The 26,053-nt window shown below is 47.7% G+C and overlaps 1 protein-coding gene and 1 long non-coding RNA gene across 2 annotated transcripts in view; one reads left to right on the forward strand and one right to left on the reverse strand.

The window, feature by feature from the left end:
* B4galt5 (beta-1,4-galactosyltransferase 5) overlaps positions 1-15,415 on the reverse strand; it is a 49,186-nt gene extending 33,771 nt beyond the window's left edge. Inside the window, exon 1 of the mRNA XM_040732641.1 lies at positions 15,249-15,415. Within this exon, the coding sequence (XP_040588575.1) occupies positions 15,249-15,363 (115 nt within the window). The 5' untranslated portion in view covers positions 15,364-15,415. The remainder of the gene's footprint in view (positions 1-15,248) is intronic.
* A 6,531-nt stretch (positions 15,416-21,946) lies between these two features.
* LOC121134505 lies at positions 21,947-25,433 on the forward strand. The gene is made up of 3 exons (XR_005871594.1): positions 21,947-23,263; positions 23,590-23,695; positions 25,393-25,433. It is a non-coding gene; the product is annotated as an uncharacterized LOC121134505 (long non-coding RNA).
* The last annotated feature ends 620 nt before the right edge of the window (positions 25,434-26,053 follow it).

A 26,053-nucleotide genomic window follows, 5' to 3' on the forward strand; every position in this document is an offset into this window, starting at 1 on the left:
GCTTGGAAAGATGGCTAAATCTATGCATATCTCCAACATTTCACCTCCAGTACTCTCAAATGAGCATCCACTTCAGACTATTGTGACTTCAGATCCACTGGCTTACTCTCTGTATGTGAACCCACCAGAGACTATGTCTAAAATCCTAACTGCCACTAGGTAGAGTCTAAGTGGGAGTGGCAGTCCTTACTGAAAACTCTCACCACTGAGGACTTCACTAAGCACTTCCCTGTCGCTATAAAGTGTTACCTCTTCTCATGAGGCAACAGCAGAGATTCACTTTGCCTAAAGCCACAAAGCCAGTCAATTGCAGGAACACAGACGGTTGCTGGCTCTAAGGTCAAGGCAGGGGTGAGTGGGTTTCTCTTTGTATCAGAGCACAACATAGTTGTACTGTTTGCTAAGTATCCTACAGCCTGCATGGACCACTTTTTATACCTTGGCCATTAGGGGCCTGGGAACTGAGTGAAAATGGCCTTACTATTCTCATGCTTAGATTAGACATCATTAAATGACCTGGAAGCCTGCCTCTGAAGCCTGGTGGTAGTAGTGTACACTTTTAATCCCAGTATTTGGAAGTCAGAGGCAGGTTGATCTCTAAATTCAAGGTTAGCTTGGTCTACAGAGCAAGTTCCAGGACAGCTAGGGCTACACAGAGAAACCTGTCTCAAAAAATATGAATGAATGAATGAATGAATGGTAGGAAGAAAGGTAGAAAGGAAGGAAGGAAAAGAAAGAAAGAAAGAAAGAAAGAAAGAAAGAAAGAAAGAAAGAAAGAGGGAGGAAGGGAGGGATGGAGGGAGGAAGGGAAGGAGGGAGGGAGCCTGGCTTGGGCATAGCTCTGAGGGAAGCTCCTAATGTTTGCCAGGCCCAGCACACACATAGCAAATGTCTGGGTGGCTGCTGATGGTGCCATGCCTAAGCTCCTGTGGCACGAGGTAGGCGATGACAGTTAAAAGGTGCTGCAAACAGGGTAGCAGGGCCAGGTTGAGGCAGTGCAGGCGGCAGCTTTGCATGAAGACACCCGTACATACAAGGAACCCCCACCCCCAGACAGCCACTTCCCCATGGACTGCCAAAAGGGGAATTCCTGAAGGGAAGGAGGGCGCAAAAGTCATCAATCCTGAAAAATACCTCACAACTACACGGTGGTTTATAAGGCAGTGACAGAATGGAGCTGGAGACACCACGTGGGCCTGCAGCTATCAGAGCTCTTACAGAGCAAGCCAGGGAGGGAAGTGTGCCGGAAGACTCGTTTTCAGCTGTTTCCAGAGAAGTTAGGAAGTTCTGCTCCTCACTTCAAAGCCCCTTTCTCTGCACAGGAAGTGGGCCTGGATGGGCAGCACAGGGCCTAGATGGGCCCCTAATGCAGCTCAGGCTTATTTAGAAGGCACAGCAAGTCAGTGCCAGAGCCCCACACAGCAGCATCCGCTTTTGTTTTTCCAACTACAACTTTCTACATCAAAAGGCTCAAACCCAGTGATGAAAGAACTACACTGGGCTAACATCCGGTTCAGTCTCATCAATGGAGACTTCTGCGGTGGGCCCAACCTATGGGCTTCTGTGACAGCTCTACCCAAAGGAAATCAGGTGACTCTGATGAGGAAAATTCTCCAACCTCTAGGCTGCTAGGTTGGAGGCACCTGTATCTCACAGGCTGACAAATGCAAATCCTCAGGGAGGGCCCTCACACCAAGCATGCACTTGGAGGCAGACTAACAAGGGAACAGAGAGAGACCACAAAGCAGCCTAAGGACAAACAAGATGGGCTTCTCACCCAGCAGGAGACTCAATGAAATGACATGTTACCTCAGGGTAACTAAAAGTGTGCAGTTCACAGGAAACAACAAAAAACATCCAGGACAGGGAGAGACACAGAAAAGAGAATACAAGAACCTCAAGTATGGTCACAGTGGCATGTACCTCACACTCACACTCAGAAGACGCTGAGGCAGAAGGAGGAACATTTGGGCTCAGGAACTGGAGACACTCTGGGGAAATACAGAGGTCCTGTCACCAGAGCAGAGTGCTCATTTCAAGCAAGACTAGTTATGGTGACACACACCTGTAATGCCAGCTGCTGGGAGGTGGAGGCAGGTAAAAAGCATTGAATTTGAGGCCAGCTTGAGCTACAGAGCCAACCTGTACTACCATAGTAAGAATTGATTTCAGAAAACAAAACAAAAGAGAGGGGAAAAGCACTCTAGAGGCAAAGGCAGATGGATATCTGAATTTGAGGCCAGCTTGGTCTATAGTGTGATTTCCAAGACAGCCAGGATTACACAGTGAAACCATGTCTTGAAAAAACGTGTGTCTCTGTGTGTGTGTGTGTGTGTGTGTGAGAGAGAGAGGGGGGGGCACTTGGCATACACCTCTATACTGAGAAGAGGAGAAACAAATTTCAGACAGGTGAAAAGGGCACCCAAGAAAGTGGCCAGCTTCCTGGGGGTGCTGGAGTATGAACAGGGTGAAGAAAGACCAACAGGGAGATGAGTATGCTTGGGGTATCTCTCAGGACACCAGGGTGCAACAGCAAGGACACCAAAGCTACAGAGAAACCCTGTCTCGGAAAAAAAAACAAACAAGCAAAAAAAAAGGGGGGTGGGAAAAGAAAGCATCTCTAACCTCAAGCCTGTCATCTCCAACAACTGAGAAGCATGGGGATATCCAGAGTGACTGAGAGAATGGGACAGCCACCACCCTAGAAGGTCTACCCTAATTGAACTTTATTCCTGCAGCCACAGAACAGGGACAAGCAGGCCACCATGCCCACAGTGGTGTAGGACAAGAGAAAGGAAATGCAGGCAGCACAGAGCACTGGCCCTTGGGTTCCAGCTCAAAACAACAGAACCCAAGCAACAGCATGACTCATCTCCAGACAGCTTCCTAATCCCTGAAAGGGCCCCTGCTCAGACGACCAAATCGCACAACGGATCACCAGGCCCACACAAGTTCTCTGTTTTGTTGAACCAACCAAAGAAGGAGATAAACTGTTAAACTTGCACACTGAATCAACCCAAGTATCACACCATCAGTGGAATAAGAGAGTCTCCTTAACTTTTTAAATAGTACTTAGGAATAAAATTAAGTAGATTTGAGACCAAAGCGTCAAGTATTTTATATACCAATAAAGACAACATACTTTCTTTATGGTTTCCATATCAAAAATTCCTTACCAGAAATAATCTTATATCCAGACACTGTATTTATAGTTACAACAGAGAAACAACTACCCTGGAAAAGGCTACAACAAAGAGGCCATTTGGAGGGTAGAGACTGGAGATCCAGAGCTTTACTGTTTTAATCAGCACTAATAAGTTAACAAGGCTAATAACACTAAAATTAGATCTGTGGTGTTAACTGGTGGTTACTGGGCAATGATCTTGAACACAAACCACAAGAGTGAGAGCCAAGCCAGCAGGTGCTTCTGCAAGCCTTCTCCCTTGCAAGTTCAGACTTGGCTCTGCCCAAGGCTGGTGTAAATTAGCAACAGCTTCTCAGAGGAAAGGCCAAGGGCATGCCAGCACACAGGTGCTGTACTAGAAAGCACAGGCCCCTTCACCCTCCAGTTTACCACAGCCTGAAGACGTGGCCCTTGCAGAAGTTCAGAATTGCAAGTGTACAAATGAAGGCTAGGAGTGGCAGGAATTTCACTGAGACCAAGAGCTTCAAGCCCTGCATGGTCCATTCACTACAGACTGCAATCTATAGACAGGAAGCTTCCTGCTCACCTGTACCCAGCTCTCTTCCTTTTGAACATGGCAGCTAGGGCACAGGGACAGTAAGGGGACAGTACTGCATCAGCATCCAATCTCTCAATCCGCCTGCTGTCCCTGCAGGCTTACCCACTGTCTGCCATCCCTTTTCACAGATGGCACCCGAGACCACAGGTCATGTAAAGGAATGAAGCCCAGTCAGTCACTCAAAGCTTCAAAAGTCCAGGTTACAGACTAGCAGACCCCTCTGGCTTGCACTGTTTTATGCTGGGGCAGGGAGGAGCTCTTCTGGCCCTTCCACTGTGTTTCATGGTAAGTCTCTAGTCACATCATGGAGGTCCACTATGCTATTCACTTTATTGTGCCTTTGAAGTTTTCTATAATAAAGTCATTACCAAAGAAACAAATTAGCTTGAGCCCAAAGCCAACCCGTAAAGTAGCTCTTAACCTCGAGTTAATCTTCCCTACGGCCAAGTGAAGTTCAAACAAATCCAAATATTCTAATTCCTACAAATCTTAAGATTCCTAATACTTTAAACCAGAGTGAAAAGAAGCCAGACTTACCAAATCAGCAGCAAAGAAAAAAAAAATCAACAAACGCCAAACCAATTTTTGACTCCTTCCTACTTCCTGCTTCTCAATCTTCTCACTCCCTCGGTTGGTAGCCCAGGCCAGACCCTCACAGTGGGGGATCCAGCAGCCCTGCAGGTGTCTCCTTGGATGTGCTCTGGCCTTGCTGCAATGGAATGGAGTTCTTCCTACCTTGTGCACATTAATGCAGAGCATGGGAGAGTAGCTCCCATGAGGGGCAGGCCCCTCCCATGGGCTGCAAGTTCATAAAAGGCTTGGCTCTTCACTCTCCTTCAAAGAAGTAGCAACTCCAGATCTAAGCAAAAGCTGCCTCTTGAAGCAAACTTTGGGCTGGGCATAGTGAGGTGCTTCTGTAATTACAGCATTCTAGAAGCAGAGCCAGGAGGACTGCCATGAGTTCCAGGCCAGCCTGAACCCCAGTGAACCTTGACTAAAAATCAAGAGCGATGACAGGCACAAGCATGTCAGAGTCCCAAAGACAAAGCCTGGAAACATGGACATGGAAAACATCAACTAAGTGTTCCACTAATTAAAACTAGCAACGACGCCCACAGAAGTTTGTACTTATGTTTATTGTCCTTATGTTTATTGATTATTGCACCTCCATGTTAAGGTTAAAACAAAGCAACACTGCATTCACTTGTGGTGTACAACATCACAGCCTTTACACACTGTATATACTGTGCTTTACTATGATTTGAAAGCATGGTTAAAACACATATTGAGTTCTAAACTGGGGGCTGAGGGAGAATCCCTCTCTTGCCAACAGCCCACAGACCTGTTGCTCATTGGCCAGCAAGCATCTTACTTCAGTGGACATGATGAGTCTACAACTGTGCTATGATTCATAATTCTGACCAGAATCAGCATTTTTACAAATCCATAATGTTCTTAACTGAGTGAGTTCTTTGCCTTGAAGGTTTACTAGTAGTGAGAGCATCAACATACTTCAGCAACAGGGAGCATTCAGAACCTCACATCTGTGCATCTATACTGCTCAACTCTTACCAACAAGTCCTTCCTGAGCATCTGGTAGTCTGGCAACCAGGGATACAGCAGTGACCAAGAGCATCAGGGCCCATGAACTTGATGTTGAATGAGAAGCCTGCTGCAGTGAAAACAGCCCTGAGCTGGTCTATGCTGGAAAGGTGCTGGAGGGACAGGAAGTAGTTCATGACGCAAGACAAACGCTTTCTGAGCACCTACTAAGTGTCACACTGATATGGTCTCACTATGTAGCTCTAGAAGGCCTTGAACCCTCTGCCTCCCAAGTACTGGGATTACAGGTGTGTGCTGCCGTGACCTTCTTCATTTACAGACTTCAGGATCTTTTTTTTTTTTAAAGATTTATTTATCTATTATGTACACAGTGTTCTGCATGCATGCATGCCTGCATGCCAGAAGAGGGCACCAGATCTCATTACAGATGGTTGTGAGCCACCATGTGGTTGCTGGGAATTGAACTCAGGACCCTTGGAAGAGCAGTCAGTGTTCTTAACCTCTGAACCATCTCTCCAACCCCAGACTTCAGGATCTTAAGAGTGTGCACTGCTGCCGGGCGGTGTTGGCGCACGCCTTTAATCCCAACAATTGGGAGGCAGAGGCAGGTGGGTCGCCTTGAGTTCCAGGCCCCTTTAGCTATCTCAGACCTAAGGCAAAAGTGTCAGCATTGACAGGGCAATAAGAGCAGATAGGGGTTTCTCTCGATTAGTTGGGTTTTTTTTGTTGTTGTTGTTGTTGTTGTGTTTTACTCTGTAGCCCAGTTTTTTCACTCAGGTCTTGAACTGAAGCAATTCTGCTTCAGCCTTGAGTGCCGAGATTAATTGGTGTAAGCTACCATTTACAGGTAGGCTCTAGACTTAATTCCTAGCATTGAAAATAAAACTATTTTATCTTTTGTGCCTCAAAACACACTATTAGGAAAATGACAATGATAAGCCAAAGAGTAAAGGTATATATAGATCTTAACATGTGATAAAAGGGTTTAATATTATTCCAAGTATTACACAGGTAGCCAACCATCACAGAAGATGCTGAACACCAACAGGGAAATGGAAACTGAAGTTAGAATGAGATGCCAATTCACTCACACCACAGGCCTTTTCTTACAGTCTACCTAGATCTGAACCTATTATGCCACGGCCTGGTAAGCCCCTGGATGTGATGGGGGAGAGGGCTAGCCTGTCATTTCTGGTCTGTCTGGTTTGACTTCCTCAGACAGAAACCTTCAGTAAGTCAAGTAAACAAAGTGTAGGGCTCCTCTAAGGTCCTGAACCAGGAACTGAAGAGCTGGCTCAGTGGTTAAGAGCAAGCATTGCTCTATCAGAGGACAGGTGTTGGGGGTTCCCAGCACCTACACCAGGTGACTCAGGAATGCCTGACCTGACCTCCCTGGGCACACTCACACACACACAACATACATACATATAAATAAATCTTTAAAAAATTGTCCACCCAAATACTTTATTTCAGAATATTCCAAGGGCTAGGGATATATGGATGGTGGACCCTACCCGTGTGCAAAATCAGAGACCCTCAGAATTGCAATTGAACAAGTCAGTCTCCCTAAAAATCAACAATTCTGTCATTCTTCTGAATGACAACAAAGGTTTAGCTAACACAAATATGGAAGCAGTGTAGGAAAATATTATTTTCTGCCATCACAAGTGGTCCACTGATCCAAATATAAACTCAGCATGAACACTTTAGGCTTTTCATATAAAGGCATAGAAGTAGAATCCCTCAGCTCTATGTGGCTGTTTCGTGAGATGTAGCCCTTCTGTTGGTGGGCTTAACTCGGGAAGCTAAGATGCAGCTTCCAAATTTGCTGTCTCATGTCCAAGAATGAGGAAACTGAAACACTGAGCGGAATGAATGGCAGTTTTATTAAGGAAACATGAGAAAGAATTCCCAAGTGTAGGAAGGGCTCCATACTGTCCAGCTGCCCTGCCCAGTGGTCTTTCATAGCTTTTATGGTGGTGATCAGAGGGAGACTGAGGCATCTTTACTGAGACTGGACATCTTTGAGCAGGTGATGAAACAGGAAAGAGACCACGGGTCCTGAGTTATCCAACCAAGGGAGGGGTTACCAGTGCTCCATGACTAGAGTTCATGATCCACATAGGCTCTGTCCTTCCTGCCCAAGAGAACCAGCTCCTGCGTGAGCTGGATACTGTGGCTCACAGCTGTAAACCCTGGAGAGACAGGAGGATCCTGAGTTCAAGGCCAGCCTGATCACCACAGGGAGGACTCCCCCCCCACCTAAAAGTCAGTAAAAGGGAGAGGATACTGTAGCTCACTGGTACAATGCTTATGTAGCACACAGAGCTCTGGGTCACACACAGGTGGCACATATCTGCTGGGGAAGAACAGGCAGGAAGATGCAAGGAGCCAAGGTCATAAGGTCATACTCTCCCAACACAACAAACTTGAGGCCAACTTGAGTTACATGAAATTGTCCAAAAAAAAGTTTTCTAAGCATAACTTCTAGGATCAGCATGATAACAACCTTTAGTCCCAGAACTTGGGAGGCAGACACCAAGTGGATCTCTGAGTTCAAGGCCAGCCTGGTCTACATAGTGCTTTCTCAAAAAATAAATAAATAAAAAGCAGAACCCTTACAATCAGCAGTTCTGAGGGGAAAATACATTTTCTCTTTTCTCATCTTCCCAAGTTCCCACTTTACTAGACACAGAATTAAGCAATAGGTTTAACTGTCTATAAATTACAGTGGTTAGAACACCCAGAGGGTGGGGAAAAAAGTTCTGCGTACTGATATTTATTACAATGTCTTTGACTTTTTATTTAAAAACGAAGAATTGTGCCCACCAGCATACAGAGATTGATTTAAAGCCCAACTTTATACTCGATTTCTTACCACTCCAAACCCACAACTGTGGCTACTCCACTGCATAGCTCATCTCTATAATTAGGCCACTCCCTATTTCAAAGAGCTATTCCTAACTGCTGCAGGTAACTAAGGCACCTGGGAACAATGTCCAGTCTCCTTCCTCAGGCAGTGTCAGTGTCACCAGAAGAGGAATAATACCCCAGGGCACCCAACTGCTTACCAGAGCTAACAAAGGGAAGGAGGAAAGGCAGGGAATTTGAGAAGGGCCAACTCTCTGAATTATTTAAGGTGCCGCCCATGCTTGGAGAAACTGAATTCATGGGATGATCCCATTTGAATGCTCCTCACACAAAGGCACCATATAAAAGCCCTAGGTCAAAAGGCAAAACTCTTTTCATTTCTCATCCACTCTGCTGGGACCAGAGGAAAAGTGCAAAGGGCCCTTCCTCCCAGTCTGCCGACAAGTTGGATGAGGGGCTGGAAAAAAGCAAGATGCCTCTCTGAACATTAAAATTTAAAGATGACCCCAGGGCAAAGGATGAGAACAAGACAGGTAACATCCCAGAGACACCCAGACCATCCTTTGTAATTCTTTTCTACCAGACACAAAACAGACTTCAATGTAGATTCCAAGGCCAATGTCCTCAAGCAATAGTACTTCAAAAAGCATGGGAACCACACACAAACCCTTCCCCAAACTTGCAGCAGCAGTTTTCCCAGGGAATAGGAGTTCTTGGGGTAGGTGGAGCTCTTGGGTACAGAACTTGCCTAGGATATATGAGACCCTGGGCTCTCTCCCCAGTATGACAGAAAACGGCAGATCAGAAAGTGACTCTGTTCTTCAGTCCACAGGGAAGAAGACCCAGGAAGATCTGCAGCGCAGTGTGAATGGTGCTCAATCCCAATGCACTTAAGAGTAGTGACCATCTGTGTCAGGAACAGCGGCAAACTTACAGGGTTTGGGGCACAGCCCTATGCCAAGCCCTTTTATACCCACATTTCAATTGAATTTTGACAAGCACATAGAGAGGCAGTCTCCTTTATGGACAGGCAGGGAAAGGGAGAACAATGTGTCCTCAAAGTCAGGGCTGACTGGAACAGAGATATAGCTACCACCTCAACTAAGGCTCAGCCCTCCACAGCTGGGCCTGCAGGTCCCACTCTTCTCCTACCAGCCCCTTACACTTTCTTACTCCAGGGCTACTGCATGCCCTGGTCCTCCAGCACCACAGACCCCATCCACAGACTGATGAGTGACAGTATTATTCAGCTTTCAACCAGGCTCTCTGGTTGACCCCAAGATCTTAACATTCTCTCCCATCAGAATAGAAACACAAACCTTCCCCTCGAAGGACCACAAGGTAGAAATACTCTGCCCTCCCCACTTCTAAGCTATCCCACATCTGAAAGAAGGATGCCACAAAGTGACCTGCTGCCTAAATAAGCGAAGCCTGTCTACTTACCTAGGTCTCTCTACCTAGGTCTGCTGGTGACAGACTGACTTGGCCCTTCAGGACATACTGTCTTCCATTTCTATGTGTTTCTTGCAGCTGATCTTGCCATCATCTGTATGGCACGTGTGCCCCTGGGACATCACAGTTCTTAACTCTGGGCAAGTGAATGGCTCGGTCAGGCTGATAATGCCATCTTTGAAACGGAAGCTGCAGTCAGAACTGACCACATGTGGGAACGAGACAGACAGGCAAATGCCAAGTTACTGAGCCATTTTCTTTACTCCTTTTGTCTACAAAAAAACAGAGTAAGACCAAAGGTGGGTCCTGGGACCTGAGGAATGACTGTGAGGTCCCTAATAGCTCTTGACTGACAGGAGGCCTCCTCTCTGCCCACACCCACCTGCTGGCTTCTGATTAGCACTTATCTGCTTAGCTCACCTCTACTCCTGCTATTCCTGGCAGACCTCAGCAGCTCTCCATTCCTCACTGGTTTCCTTTGACTGGTTGTATACCCTCCCCTTCAACAGTCACAAAGCCCAATCAAGCGGACCAGGTGAGTCAGTAGCATCTTGGCCGTTGTGGCTAAGGAATGTTACTCTCCCAAAGAACTCTAGAAATACATGGCAAGAGAGCTTCCTCCCTCCTGGCTTTCATGACCCTGCATGAGAAGCAGACCCCTTTCTCACTGCCAAAGACCAGCTCACTCCAAATCTAAAACCTTCTTTCTTAGACAGAAGAGCTCTGCAAAGGACAAAATAACATGACAGGAGGGGAACTGTTCCTTCTGTAATCTAGCCTGCCCTCCAAATACAGACTCCTCCTAAGAAGGGATACAGGGCGCCATATTCCAGACATCTTTCCACAACTTGGGAGGTGGAGGAAAAAGGATCAGAAGTTCAGTTCATCCTTGGCCATGGGGCAAGTCTGAGGCCAGTCTAGGTTACATGAGACAACATCCCACAGAATACCATCTATGAGCCCGAGCTGGGGAAGGAGCACAGAGGGAGGAAAGAAGGCACCTTAACAGGAGAAGGTGTTTAATTTTCTAAAGTAAAATAACCCATTTACCCCCACTGTAATTCCTCCAGAAAATCCCATGTGTTCAGGGATGGAGACATTCAGAAGGCATTCTGAAGACAATAACAACAAAAGGCTTCTCCTGCCATAGCAGACTTAAGGAAATCTGAACATTTCCAACATTAGGAAAAAATTCTATTTGATTATGTAAAACATGTACTTTCTCCATAATCCAGCATTTTTTAAGAATGTCAACAAACTACTAGCATTCCATGTACTAAATCATTCATTAGCTTGATTGAGGTATAATTTGTTTGTTTGTTTTGTTTTTGGTGACAGGGTTTTTCTGTATAGTTCTGGCTGTACTGGAACTCGATTTGTAGACAGCCAGCCCAAGTCCACTGGCAGAAGATGCCACTACAAGGCTGGACTCAGAGATTCGCCTGCCTCCAGAGTGCTGGGATTAAAGACGTGTGCCACCGCCACCCAGAAAGTATCTGTAATCCCAGATACTCAAGGGGCACAGGCAGAAGAATTGAAAGTTTAAAGCTTGCCTAAGCTAGAGCGAATAAAACCCTGTCCTGTCTCGATCCCCCCTAATTTTTATTAAATTTATTTATTTATTTGCTATATGCCATGGGGAGATTATAAAACTCAGAGCTCGTTCCACCAGATGGGATCAAACCCGGGTCATGAGCTTTACTCACTGAGGCCTCAATTCTCTCTCTCTCACACACTCACACACACCAAATGAGGGAAACCAAATGAAATACTTCCTCAAAATCAGGAGGAATAGCTGAACAACTGGTTCTTTCTTGTCTTTCAAACACTAGCCACAAATCAAACTCTCCACGGGACTAAGCAGACCAAAACGGGAAAACCATTCCCCACATCCTTTCTCCAGCTGTCAAAGAAGCACAGAAAAATTGGTTGAAATGGCAAAACAGAACTTCAAATAGTAAAATTCCAGTAGAGTGCTCAGTTAGCCTTAACCACATGCAGCACCACTCTCAAAGGGTTCCTGGTGTAATGACTGGCAGAGGTCAGCAACCCCACACACCTTGCCCCATGAAGGGACCATAGTTATTGAGATGTCTTCAGACACTTTATACCTGCATCTATCAGCAGCTCAGGCCCAGTCTCCTTTAAAGGACCTGGTCAGGCTGGAAGTACTGAGCTCTGAATTCCTCTAGTCAGAGGGTCATAAATAAGATCAAAGTTCCTCCAGAAAAGAGGGTATGTCAACACTGCAGGTAAAAGTGATGAGAACGAAACATTCCTCAAGCTGTGGAGAAGGAAGGGCTTCCAGGAAGGGTAGCTCACATCTCAAATATCTCCTCCCCTTCCTCTTCTTTGTTAACTCTCAACCCCCAAAATGGGGATTGAAGCCAGGGCCTCACACATGCTAGATTAGTGCTGAATTATAGTCCTGGGGTTTTTAAAATTTATTTATTCCTTTTATTTATGTGTAGGTGTGTGTATGTGAGAGAGACAGAGAGAGAGAGAGAGAGAGAGAGAGAGAGAGAGAGAGAGAGAGAGACAGAGAGAGAGAGAGAGAGAGAGAGAGAGAGAGAGAGAGAGAGAGAGAGAGAGAGAGAGAGAGCGCACAAGCAAATGTGCGCATGTGCATGTAAAGGTACCTAAACAGGCCAGAAGAGGACTTGAGAGCCCCAAAAAATGTTACAGGTAGTTTTGAGCCTCCCCACAAGTGTTCTAACTGCTGAGCCATCTCTCCAGTTTCTAGTTCATTTGGGATATAGGGTCTCACTAAGTTGTAATATATGTAATATACTCTGGAAGTGGTGATCTCTTAAATCTGGAGCACATGGTCATAGGGACTACAAATCAAACCAAAAGTAAGGACTGGAGGGTGCAGGGTGGGAGGGACCAGAACCAAGAGAGCACAAGCCTGTCCTGGCCCTCAGACCAAATCCCACAAGCTCATGTACAAACCTGTGGGCGTGGTCAGCACCACAGGTGTGGCTGGTTGGATCTCTCACTACAACAGATGGCTGTGAGCTGCCATGTACCTGCTGGGAATTGAACTCAGGTCCTCTGGAACAACCAGTGCTCTTAACCACTAAGCCATCTAAGCTCTTTTTTTTTTTTTCTTTAAGTTTTCTGAGACAGGGTCTATTGTAGTCCTGATTGTCCTTAGAACTCACTATTGTCTCACTATGTAGACCAAGCTGCCCTCAAACTCACTGAGATCCTCTTACTTCAGCCTCCTAAGTGCTGGAATTAGAGGCATGTGCCACAATACACAGCTTAAACTCATTTTAATAACCATCTCAAACCCAAAAAAGGATTTTTATATCTGAAGGCTCACAACCCCTGACATTCTCTACACTGCCTCAACCTTTGGGAATGATTTACCACAGCACAGTTAAAAACTGGACATTTGACGCCGGGCGTTGGTGGCGCACGCCTTTAATCCCAGCACTCGGGAGGCAGAGGCAGGCGGATCTCTGTGAGTTCGAGGCCAGCCTGGTCTACAGAGTAAGTTCCAGGACAGCCTCCAAAGCCACAGAGAAACCCTGTCTCGAAAAACCAAAAAAAAAAAAAAAAAAAAAAAAAAACTGGACATTTGAAAATTGAAGCTCATTAATGAGAAGGCATGGAAGGTGGTGGTGAGACGGGTCAGCAAAAAGCAACACTTGCTGCTCTGGGGAGAACCAGGCTTGGTTCCTAGCACCAACACGGTGGCTCATAACCATCTGTAACTCCAGGTCCAGGGAATGCTACTCCCTCTTCTGGTCTTCATAAGCATCGCATGCATTGGTGCACAGTTGTGCATACAGGCAAGACATACAAGATACAAATCTTTTTCTAAAAGGCAAGATAAATAAAACGGCCAAATAGCTAAATGTAACTGTGGTTATGTGAACCCTAAGATCCCTCCTTTTTACTCCATCTCCCTAGCCCCTCTTGTTTACAGTGCTAGCATCAAACCCAGGACCTTGCACACTGCTAAAAGCCACTCTAACGCCACCCAGTCACATTCCAGTCCTGCTGTCCCTACTCTCTACCAACACACTATGAACCCACAAAAAATCTGCTCCCTCGCTTACTTTTAAGAAGCTACTAATGAAATCCCAAGGGTTCCATCTTGCAGTGACGCAGGATTTGGGATTCTAAGTGTGGTGGCGGCACCAGGGATCCACTGACCCAAAATGTACCATTGAGGAATCTGAAGTCAGTAAGTTTAATTTTTGTTGAGAGTCTGGTTTCTACCCTTTCCTATCAAAAGGGTGATCACCATGGAAATACCGGGGATACATAGACACAGACCAGAAACACCTGTCACTTTCACGGAAGGACAAAAAAAAGGATCTGGCTGGAAGATGCCTCCAGATTTAAACCCATCAATTCTCACCCATTTTATGAGAATCTAATATCCTATTCGCTAATGAGCTCTCTTCTCAATTAATTCCACTAATTAGTTATCTATTCTTGTTCAGCCAGAATTCCTGTCCTTTTACTTAGCAAGCCTAACAATAATTACACATCCCTAATGGGATGCTGCTCACCAAGTCACTCCTGACAATCTCAGGTTGGCTTTTCCATCTTCCCAGAGGAGGCTGACAGCATGAAACACCCACATTTAACTTAACCATCAAGGGTAACAATCTCCCTCTCTCTCTCCCTCTCTCTCTCTCTGGAAATTTCTCTGCCAGTCCAGAGTTGCCAGGTCAACAGGGAACAGCGGCATTTACTACTACGGTCTCAAAGGCACTTCCCCACAGCGGCACCCATCTCAACCATCCAGAACTCTCGCTATCGGCCCCACCCCCAACAGCATCTTCTCATTTTTCACCATGGGCTGAAGTTTTCTCTAGAACTCCAAGACCACGCCAAGGTGGACAAGTGGCATTCCTTAGACCTTTTCCCTTCTGTCCCCCAAACTACCTGTAACAGCAGATTTTATTTATCTATTTCGAGGACTCTGGGCATCCGCTATGGTGATAAAAGCTTAGAAGGACACTTATGGACCTCTATTCTTCAAAACCTGATGAGGATGGGACTCATGCCCCCACTTTACAGAGGAGAGAAGCTGAGGGCCCAAGGTCATACAGGACATCTGACCTCGGTGTCCTCTACCCTTAACCCTCACGCTACCTCAGCCGTCTCATCAGCGTCCCTTCTATTCCGGGAAGGGCTAGTTTTCTCCCCAGGCCGTCTCCCCCTCTAAAGGGCGGGCCTTGGAGAAGAATCGCTACCCATTCCGTTCCTTCTCTGAGCGATTCCCTCCCTTCCACCTGGCAGCGGTTCCCCAAGGCCCCCGTCACAGAACCTCCCCCAGGGCCAATTCAAACTTCCCATCGGTGCCCAGAGCAGGTCCGGTCCGCTACGAGGAGCCGCGGGCGAGCAGCGGGTTCGGGGAAGGAGGAGGGGGAAGGGAAAGGGGCGCGCAGCCCGCAGCCCCGCCGGGTCTGGGCAGCGGCAACGCGCGGCCGCGGGGGGCGCGGGCGGCTGCGTCAGGGAGGAGGCCGCGCGTGCGGGCGAGCTGCGGGGCGGCGCGGCAGGAAACGGCGAGTCACGGAGCGCGGGGCCGGCCGGGGCGGCGGCGCGGGCCGCGGAGGGAAGGGGCGTGGGGTGGCCGCGGGGTCGCTTTCCTACCTATGCCGGGCGCCACATAGACGAAGTAGAGCAGCGAAGACGACAGCGAGAAAAAGAAGAGCGCGGCGAGCAGCGAGCGGCGCGGCAGCCGCAGCAGCCCTCGGCGGGCGCGCATGCTGAGCCGGCGGCCGCTCGAGGGCTGGCCCGGGCCCCGCTCCCGCCGCTCCGGTCCGCCGCCTGGGCCTCGGCCGCCGCCTTCCGGGCTTCGCGCGCCGCCGCCTCGCCTCTTTCAGCCGCCGGCCGCCGCGGGCCGGGCCACATGAGGTGGGAGGGGGGGCTGGCGGCCAGAGGAGCGCAGCGGCGGGGGCGGGGCAGGAGGGGCGGGGCCGGGATTGGGGGCGGGGTGAGAGGCGGGGCCTGATGCCGGGGAAGGGCGGGGGCAAGGCAAGGCCCACAGCCTGAGGAGCAGATGGGGGAACCAGGCCTGAGGCAGAGCTGATGGGGACCGAAGAAGGGCGGGGCCTACTGTGGTGGGCGGGACTTGGGCGGGGCCTGATGCTAAGGGCGCCGCCGCGAGCCTGAGCAGCACACCGGCAGGGACCCGGCTTGAGGTCTGATGGGGTAGGGGGTGAGGGCAGGGTCTGAGGAATAAGAGCGTAGCCTAGCGAGCCTAAGAAGCGTTTCGGCGGAGACAGACTGGGCCTGAGGCCTGACGGGGAGGGGGGAGAAGGGCGTGGCCTGAGGCAATAGGGCGGGGCTAGATGGAGCGGGACAGGCTGCGGAGCGCATTGTGGGGCGGGGCCTGGATGTGGGGGCGGGGCAGGCAGGAGACCGCGCGCTTGCACTCTAGCGCTGGACCCTCGCGCGGCCGCCGCCCATGCTGGCAGGAAGCATCTTGCTAGTTCTAGTACGAGTTGGTTCCGGGAACATGCACCCAGCGCAAGGGCCGAGGGGAGGTGGTCAGAGTCTGAATGACCAGGCAGCCCGCTTCCGCAGGAAAGCAGGGATGCCGAGGCCCGGGGAACCGATGTTCGCCCTCATTCATCCAATTCATTTCAGTCACCATTTATGACAAAGTGCCAGTTCCTGGGCTGGGGATGCTCCACGGGGCAAAAAAGATAGAAATCTGTCTTCTAGGAACCTGCATTTATGTGGAGGAGAAAAAAGAAATCGATAATAGCAGATGATGATAACAGATATGAAGACAACTGAACATGGAAATGCTTTGGATGCAGTCTGCACTTGTCGAGAAAGGCCTCCCTCTGTAGGTAGCATGAACACAAGAGTGAGAACCTGTCAGCTGTAGAATAAGATGGAGAACGAGAAGCCCCACCAAGGGCAGCAGGAATAAAATTCCGGAAAGGAAGGAAAGATCCAAACAAGGTCATATCCTACAGGACAGAACAATGGTGACAACTGCCAGTGTAAAGACTCTGAGAGACAGGGCTTCTCATCCGTTAACCCACTCTAAGTCCTTAGGTAGTTGGTTTTGTGTGTGTGTGTGTGTGTGTGTGTGTGTGTGTGTGTGTGTGTGTCCCTGTTGCACACATGAGAAAACGGAAGTTTCTGCAAAGAGAAAAGCAAGTCATCCAAGTTGTGCAGTAAGGGCTCAAATCAAAAGTGACCTGTCACCACAGCAGGACTTTGACCACTAACCCCCACTTCTCATTCTGCCCTGTCGTGTGTGTTCTCCTGAGCCCTGACTTTCCCATCATCTCTACAGCCATGCTTTCATTTATGTATTTCTTTTGGTTTCCCAGCTCAGAGCTCCACAAGGACAGGGATTTTGTTTCATTTTCTGCTGTGTCTGTGCACCTAGCTCAGAGCCCAGAACCCGTAAGAGTGGCGGAGATGTGCAGAGCACCTGCTAAAACCAGATGGTGCGTTCTAGAAGTCCTGGAGCACAGAGCAGGCTCCACTCGAAATACGTGATCTCAAGCAGGATGCCTCAGAACCCTCAGTGAGAGGCACCAGTCATGGCGACACACTGGGCTGACCTCCACACTTGTGTACACGTACACACAGAATAAGTAAAGTAAATGTAATAAAAATTTTAAATGAAACACACATAGAAGGTCAAAGTGTGTTTGGAAGGGGTGATATAGAGTTTTTCTGGACATAGCATCTGGTCCTGGTAAAGGGCAGGAAGGACCCTCAAGACATCTAATTTGACCCCTTCCTTTCTTTTTCTTCATTCTGACAGGTTGCCTCACCTCTGACCTCTGTTTCTCTGTCTGCAAATCAGGCTCCCCCGTTCCTCCTTGCTGATGTCCCACCACCATGAGAATTCAGGGCAGGGTCTCTTTAAAGTGTCCAGCCTGTTCTGGGTACCTAGCAATTTGAACAATTCTTAGTCTTAACATAATGAATCCAAGGGCAGCATGGGCTACATGAGACCCTGTGTCAAAGAAAAAAATGACAAGTAGCAAAGTGCCCTGTTCTTCCCTCAAGCTCTCCTGAGGATTCCAGATGCCTACCCCAAGAAGGCCATTGCACAATGTATAAACAGTTAAAGTGTGATAGCATCTCTGGGCAGGGAGATCTCAATTCAAACTCTGAAGGCAGAGAAAACCAAAGTGTTTAAGGACGGGCAGGTCCTGGAGTTTTCTCCAGCCAGAAGCCTATGTAAGCTGAGTTTAGTTGGCTGGGAAATTCCCTGTGGTCAACTATCCCCTTTCAACGGAAACGAAACTCAAAGTGAAAAGGAAGGTCAGAACTTAGGCCAGCAGCTTTGAGAGCCAGCAAAGCCTCGGGGTGGCACCAGCCTATAACCCCAGCCCTTCAGAAACAGTCCAGGGCTCTTGTTTGCCTCAGCACAGCCTGGCCTGTCTATCCTAACTGATCAAGATTATACTGTAGTGCAGCCTGCTTCTTCGTTCCTTTTTAAAAAGATTTATTTGATTCTAATTGTGTGTACGTGGAGGGGGGCGGCATGTGCTCATGAGTACAGGTGCCTGCTGAGGCCACAAGAGGAAATCAGATCCTTCTGGAACTGCAGTTACAGGCAGTCCAGAGGCAAGGGAATTGCCACGAGCTCAAGACCAGTCAGGGCTACATAACAAGACTCTTTCAAAAGTGAACAACAAGGTTAGGAAGGGCAACACATGGGTAACAGGGCTTCGGTACAAGCATGAGGACCTGGGCTTGAATCCAAAGAACCCACATAAAAGCTAGATGTATAACCCAAGTGTCTGTCTATGTCGCCAGTGCTCCTGTGGGAAGATGGGAGGTGAAGACCGAAGAATCCTCAGAAGCTCACAAGCCAGCTAGCTCAGTGTGCCCAGCACCGCACACACACCACACACACACATACACACACCACACACACATATACAGGAATGGACATACACACACACAGAGGAATGAGCACACACACAGGAGTGAACACACATACACACACAGAGAAGAATGAAAACACATGCAGAGAAATGAACACACACAGAGGATTGAACACATACACACACAGAGGAATGAACACACACATCCATGGATGTACACATATACACATACATATACATACCATGCAAGCACACACAAATACAAAAAAACCAAAAACTTATTTTGTTTAGGGTGTGGGGGAGCACTGTTGAAATGGTCTCATGTAGCCCAGGCTAGCCTGAAACTCTCTTTGTAGTAGAGGCTAACCTTGAACTTCTGGTCCTTCGGCCAGAGACATGGCTCAACTGGTAAGGATACTCAGGTCCTGATGGTGAGAACTGACTCCTGCAAGCTGTCCTCAGATCTGAACTGTCTTGTCATGGCGCATGCACATGCACACAATAAAAGTGAATGTAACTTTTCAAATAGTTAAACATGTGTATTTTATGTGTATGAGTGCTTTGCCTGCACGTATGTCCAAACATCGCATGTGTGGTGTCCATGGAGGTCAGGAAAGGGTGTTGAGTCCTCTGGGAGCTAGAATTACAGGCAGCTGTGAGCCACCGTGTGGGTACTGGGAACTGAACCTGTGTCTTCTGGAAGGGCAGAATGTGCTCTTTTTTCTTTTCTTTTCTTTTTTTTTTTTTCTTTTTTGGGTTTTTCGAGACAGGGTTTCTCTGTGGCTTTGGAGGCTGTCCTGGAACTCACTCTGTAGACCAGGCTGGCCTGGAACTCACAGAGATCCTCCTGTCTCTGCCTCCCGTGCTGGGATTAAAGGCGTGCGCCACCAACGCCCGGCTCAGAGCTGCTTCTTGAAGTGCCACACATCTCTTCCTGAACCAATCACTGACTAATGGAGCAGAGTGTGCTGGTTGGCCAGACCTTGTCTGGTGCCCAGGCCTTCACGCCCTTTAATGTTCCTTTTATGGTGACTGGGAACACAATCTATGTCCCCTCCCCCCCCGCCCCCATCCACTAAGACCCAGTTCTAATACCTTTCCCACCAGGCAAAGTCTCAGAGTTGAAGTGCTGGATTCTATTTATTATTTTGTAACACTTTATTATTGTGTGCATATGTGTGTGTAGGCCAGAGAACACGTGGCATTGGTTCTCTCCTACTATGTAGGTCTGAGGGATCAAACTCAAAGTCCTCAGGATTGACAACAGGTACCTTTATCCCCTCAGCCAATCTTTGGGCCCAGGAGGGTTTTTGGTTTTGTTTTTCAAGACAGGGTTTCTTTGTTTAGCCCTGGCTGTCCTGAAACTCACACTATAGGCCAGGCTGGCCTCAAACTCACAGAGATCCACTTGTCTCTGCTGGGATTAGAGGCGTGCATGCGTCACACCACCTGGATGGACCTAATAGTTCTCAAATGGATGCTTTCAAGCTCCATTCTTTTCTTCTCCACTAGATGATACTCGAAAGTTTCCCATGGTGTACCCAACTCCCCTGCAAGGAATGTGAATGAACTACTTTTGTTATTCCAGGCTTTCTTGGAACTCACTGTGTATGTAGCTCAGGTTGGTCGTGAACTCTGCCTCAGCATCTGAGTACAGGCTGCCATGTAAATGAGGTTTTGTCAGTGAGATTTTCAGAGGCCTCTTCCTGAGCCTGTAGCAGCTGACTAGCCAATCCTGGTAGATGGGAGAGGCATGGGACAGGCTGTCCACTCTCTCTCTTGTCCCCAGTTCGGAGGGTGTTGGGTAACAGGGCCTCAGCTGTGGTGATAGCAGAACAATGGTAGTTTGGCAGTGACTCACTTCCTATATTCCTGATGGTTCTAAGTGTCTGTGTCTCACTATTAAGCCCCTTTTTGGCTAATGTTAGTGGAGTGTCTTTGACCAACTGAATGAAGGTCTGAGCTTCTCCTATGTAGCTTATTGAAGAGTAATTGCCTGATGGAGCACTTCAAACACTTAAAAAACTAACAGAACCCACTAGGTACTGTAATTAAAGGCACCTCAGAGTGCCACACAGACAGGATTTACTCTCTGAGGCAGTAGTGTCTAAGCGTAGAAATGAGAACTCAGCGGTGCACACTATAATTCAAGCATTAGGAAGGTGGATGAAAGAGGATCAGAAATTCAAGATCACCCTCAACTATGTAATGAATTCAATACCAGGAAGGACAATATGAAACTCTGTCTCAAAAAATAGAAAAAGAAGCAGGGTGGTGGTGGCACATGCCTTTAATTCCAGCACTCTGGCAGGCAGAGACTGGCCTGGTCTCCAAGAGCTAGTTCCAGGACAGGCTCCAAAGCTATACAGAGAAACCCTGTCTCAAAAAACAAACAAAATAAAACAACAACAACAAAAAAGAAAAATAGCCAGACAATGGTGATGCACGCCTTCAATTCCAGTACATGGGAGGCAGAGGCAGGTGAATCTCTGTGAGTTCGAGGCCAGCCTGGTCTACAGAGTGAGTTCCAGGACAGGCAAGGATACACAGAGAAACCCTGTCTGGAAAAAAAAGCAAAATAATCAGGGCATGGTAGGACTGCCTTTAATTCCAGCACTTGGGAGGAAGAGACAGCAGACGTGAGTTCCAGGCAAGCCAGGTCTACATAGCAAACACACCAAGCTCCAGGACAGCCAGAGCAACGTGGAGAAACCTTAGCTTAAAAGAAATAGAGACAGAGACAGGGAAGCTAGCCTGATGACTAATGAGTACCTTGCTCAATCTATCCAGTAATAGCTGGAGGAGAGCACTTTTTGTGAGCCTCATTTACAGAGGAGGAACTGAAGGGTGGAAGGGTTATGGAACCCGCATGAGCTCACACCACCGATTTCTCATGAACTAGATGAGACTGTGACTCTGCTCCATGTGTCTCTTCCATCCTTGCTCCCAAGCGCCTAAGCAAGCACTCAGCACACCCTAAGTGTTTGATAAACATTGACTGAATGGATGAGTGAATAGTCTATGAGTTCAACAGAGTCTGCTGTTATAACACAAAATAATAACAAAAACTCCAAACATTAGAACTACATTTTCAGGTGATATCCTCCCTGCCCTCACACACACACACACACACACACACACACACACACACACACACACACACACACACCAGACCTCATGGGACAAACTTCATAGAGCAGAGAATAAACACTTTGGTTTTACGGGCTGTATAATCTCTGTCACAATCACTGAGTTCAGCTAAAACTGCCACAGAGAATATGTACATGCATGTGTGACATACAACTTTATTTACAACTTTTGCTTCCTGCACTCAGAATGAGTCTAATTGCATAAAGCTGTTTACTTTAAATGACTACACTTAGTTAAATCAAAAGCCTAAACCAGGACGGGGGGGGGGCTCATGCCTTTAATCCCAGCACTTGGGAGGGAGAGGCAAAGGCAGGCAAATCTCAGTGAGTTCAAGGCCAACCTGGTCTACAAAGCAAGTTCCAAGACAGCCAGAATTGTTACACAGAGAAACCCTGTCTTGAAAAACAAAAACAAAACAAAAGTCTAAGCCAGCGCAAGCCTCCTTCTTCCCACTGCCTACTGATCTGGATGCAAACTCTGAGCTCCTTCTCCTGCACTGTCTGCCTTCATGCTGCCATGGTGATAATGAACTAACCTCTGAGTGTGTAAGTAAGACCCCAATGAAATGCTTTCTCTGATATGAGTTGTTTTGGTCATTTAGTCTCTTCACAACAATAGAACAATGACTATGACGCTTCAAATGTCCCAGTGTTTGATCTGCAGGCAGGAGCTCAGCCCACGTTCCAGCATCCTACACAGATGAAGGGATCCAGCAAACATTCCTCATTCCTGCCAAGTGGAGAAGGAATCCCTGCAGATATCCATTAGTACCACCCAAAGATGGCTTCTGAAAGCTCCTATAACAGCCCAGAAAGGAGCTGGGGAGCGCTAAGGATTTGGTGGGCTATGGCCAATTGGGCAGATCTGCCAGTGGCCAGGCAGTTTCACCAATAGATGCACTAGGTAAAACATGGTTTAAAGGGTCCAGTAAGGGGACTGGAGAGATGGCTCAGCAGTTAAGAACACTGGCTGCTCTGCCAGAGGACCAGGGTTCAACTCCTAGCACCACATGGCAGCTCTCAACTGTCTTTAATTTCAGTAGCAGGGAATCTGATACCTTCATACCAATGCACATAAAATAAAGTTAAATAAGTTACAAAAAGAAAAGATGCTTGAGATATGGTTGGAATGTACTAAAGAGACAGAATCCGTGCCTAGCATGCACGAGGCCCTAATCTTAATCCAAGGCCATAAAAAGAAGAATTAAAATTAGATACTTAATCAAGGCATAGTGGCACATGCCTTTTGTCCCAGCATTCAGGAGGTAGGGAGGCAGAGGCAGATGGATCTCTGTGAGTTTGAAGTCGGCCTGGTTAGTCTATGTAGCAAGTTCCAGGCCAACCAGGGTACGTAGTGAAACCCTGTGCCAAACAAATAACAACAACATAAACAAAATAAAACTATAGATGCTTGAGATCCAAACAATATTGATTCCAAATGAGAAAACACAAAATTAATCAATGACCAAATAAAATGTCTAGGGGAAAATGTATTAGGCCAACTAGCCACTTGCCTCTGCTCTCATATAGTTCCATGTATCAAACGGGCCATATGGAGGGAAGTGATTTTCTTATGCTTTATAGAATATGGAAGAGGCCTGAAAGCCAATCAAGGACCCTGGGCAGCTCCTGAAATGGCTCCAAATTGGTGAGTTGCTAGAAACTCCTATGGGAAGACTCCTATGCAAGCTGCCTGCTGCAACTGCTGGGCTGCCCCCCCCCCAGCAGCAGGGTGCGGCTCTCTCTGTGCCCCCCAGCAGGGTGCTGCTGTCTCTGCTGGCCCCCTCCTGAGCAGGGCTCTGCTATGCCCATCCTGACTCTCAAGAGATGGACAGAATTCAGATGTCATCATCTGATTTGAAGAAAGGCCACAAGTAGAAGCCTCAGGCATCGTGCTGTGATAGGTGTCATAGAAACAGCGTCACTGGCTCAGGAACGGATAACAGCTGTGTCAGCTTTCCCTTACAACTACAGGCACTCCAGGAGTCTCTGGGGAGATCACTGAGCCAGTCACACCACAGAACTGGGGACAAGAGAAGGAGCCATGATTGCCACTAAGCCCCAGGCAGGATGAGAGACAGTGAGTAAAATGGGGATGGGGGTTGGAGGGGTGTTGGGGTCTTTCTACATTTATTTATTTTGTGGACAGGGGAAGGTTGGGGTGTGCCTCGTTGCACTTAAGGAGATCAGAGGACAACCTGTGGGTGTCTGTTTTATCCTTCTACTTATAGGTCCCAGTTTTTAAACCAGGATTGAACTCAAGTTGTCAGGCCTGGCAGCAAGTGTCTGGACCCACTAAACAGCCTTTCCAGTCCTGAGTTCAGGACATTTTTGTTTTGTTTGAGACACAGTTTCTTTAATAGGCCTCACTGGTTTGGATCTCACTCTGTAGACCAGGCTGGCCTGAACTCACAGAGATCTGCCTGCCTCTGCTTCCCTAGTACTGGGATTAAAGGCGTGCGCTGCCACACTCAGGGAGTCCAGGATCTTAATGTCCCTGTCAACACAAAAGCACAAGGCTCACCTAAGAGAGATGGACAAGTGACCATGGCCCAGGAACATGGACCCTGGGTCCCTTTGAACACCATGATCCAGTCAGCAGTGTTTCAAGCCGACCTGTAGAGCTGTGCAGTGACACTGTCTCCAAAAAACAATTCCATTGAGTTTTATATTTACAGGGAAAAGTCATAAATCAAGGTAGAAAGGTATATGCAGAAATCTCTATTGTAGGCCTCAGATGCTATCTCGTGACATTCTCAGCTTTGAGTCAGTGAAAGCTAGCGGTGTGTTAAGTTACACACAAGTTTCACAAGACAGTCACAGGGACGTTAGGTCACACACCCGGTGGGCAATGAATGCCTATTGAAGGCACTGAAGATAATTTGACTACAGATTGGCAACACTGTGACTCTTTCAATCTAAGATATGCTAATCAGTGACACCAGCTATTTGTCTGATACAGGCGTGGCATATTGGCTTCGAGGCTTCCTTTCTAGGAACTTCACAGTGCCAGAGCCCAGCCCTGATTAGGCAACTCGAGGGTGGAGGGTGTGGGTCGGGGAGATGGGGGTGGGGGTGGGAGAGATGGTGGAGGTGGGACATGGGGGTGGGGGGTTGGGTCGGGGTGTCTCCTGTTCCGGTCCTGTGTTCTTTACCTGAGACCCTAAAAACTAGAACGGTCAGACAGCAGCTCATGAACCTACACACCCAGCATACACGTGGGAGTTGTAGATAAAGAAAGTGGCCCGAGAAGGAGGGGCTGCAGAAGGCTGGCTAGCAGAGTGAATAACTTCCTGAATGGATGGAAATTTCTTTTATAGAAGGAAAACTAGCCAGGGCTTGTGGGTGTGTTGGCTCCTGCATGGGAGCCACAAAAAAAAAAAAAAAAAAAAAAAGGAAGTGGAGAAAAACAGCTGGATGGAGTGGTCACGTTTGTAGTAAACATGATCGGAATACACTGAACACATGCATGGAATTATCAAATATATATATTTAAATTTTTATCTTTGTTGCCTTTTGATATTTGTTTTGTTTTTTGTTTGTTATTTGACACAGGGATTCTGGAACTTGCCCTGTAGATCATTTTAGCCTTGAACTCTACGATCCACTTGCCTCTGCTTCCAGAGTGCTGGGATCATAGGTATGTGGTACCATGCCCAGCTTTTACTTTTGTTTTATTTGTTTGTTTGTTTGTTTTGTTTTTTCGAGACAGGGTTTCTCTGTATGGTTTTGGAGGCTGTCGTGTACTTTTGTTTTAATTAGCAAAGTTTCCTATAGTCCAGGCTAGCCAGAAGAAGAAGAGGAGGAGGAGAAGGAGGAGGAGGAGGAGGAGAGGAGGAAGAAGAAGAAGAAGGAGAAGGAGAAGCAGAAGGAGAAGAAGAAGAAGAAGAAGAAGAAGAAGAAGAAGGAGAAGGAGAAGCAGAAGGAGAAGGAGAAGGAGAAGAAGATCATCATCATCATCATCATCTTACTTCCAGGACAGTGTTACCAGGGAGAACACGCCCACCATGCAGCTGTTCCCTCAGCTCTTTTGTGGACAACTGGGAGATTACTGGCCTGATTGTCTATGCAAAAAAAACCTTGGTCACCTTGCGCCTCACCCCACCCCTCCAGCAGTTTGGCACTGCCGCCCCAGGATCTACAGTTCCAGCCTCCCTGTTCCAGACGCCGATCTCTTCCCTGTGGCTCCAGAAGTCATCAAAACCTGGAGGCTTGGTCCTGTGCAAATAACTGTCTGTTCTGCTTAATCCATCTGTTGTCAGTTGGTACCAGCCAAACCTCAGAGGATGGAGAGAAAACAACCCTCCACCTCCACAGTCGAAACACAAACTTGCCACCGCCCCTCCTGGTTCTGTCCTCTCAAACACACCCATGCCATCTCAATAGCCTTAAAGGTCTTAAAACAATGAGTTCCCAAGGCAAAGTCCAAAGCCTCTCA

The sequence above is a fragment of the Mesocricetus auratus genome, unplaced genomic scaffold, assembly GCF_017639785.1.
Source record: "Mesocricetus auratus isolate SY011 unplaced genomic scaffold, BCM_Maur_2.0 Super-Scaffold_100028, whole genome shotgun sequence".
NCBI lineage: Eukaryota > Metazoa > Chordata > Mammalia > Rodentia > Cricetidae > Mesocricetus > Mesocricetus auratus.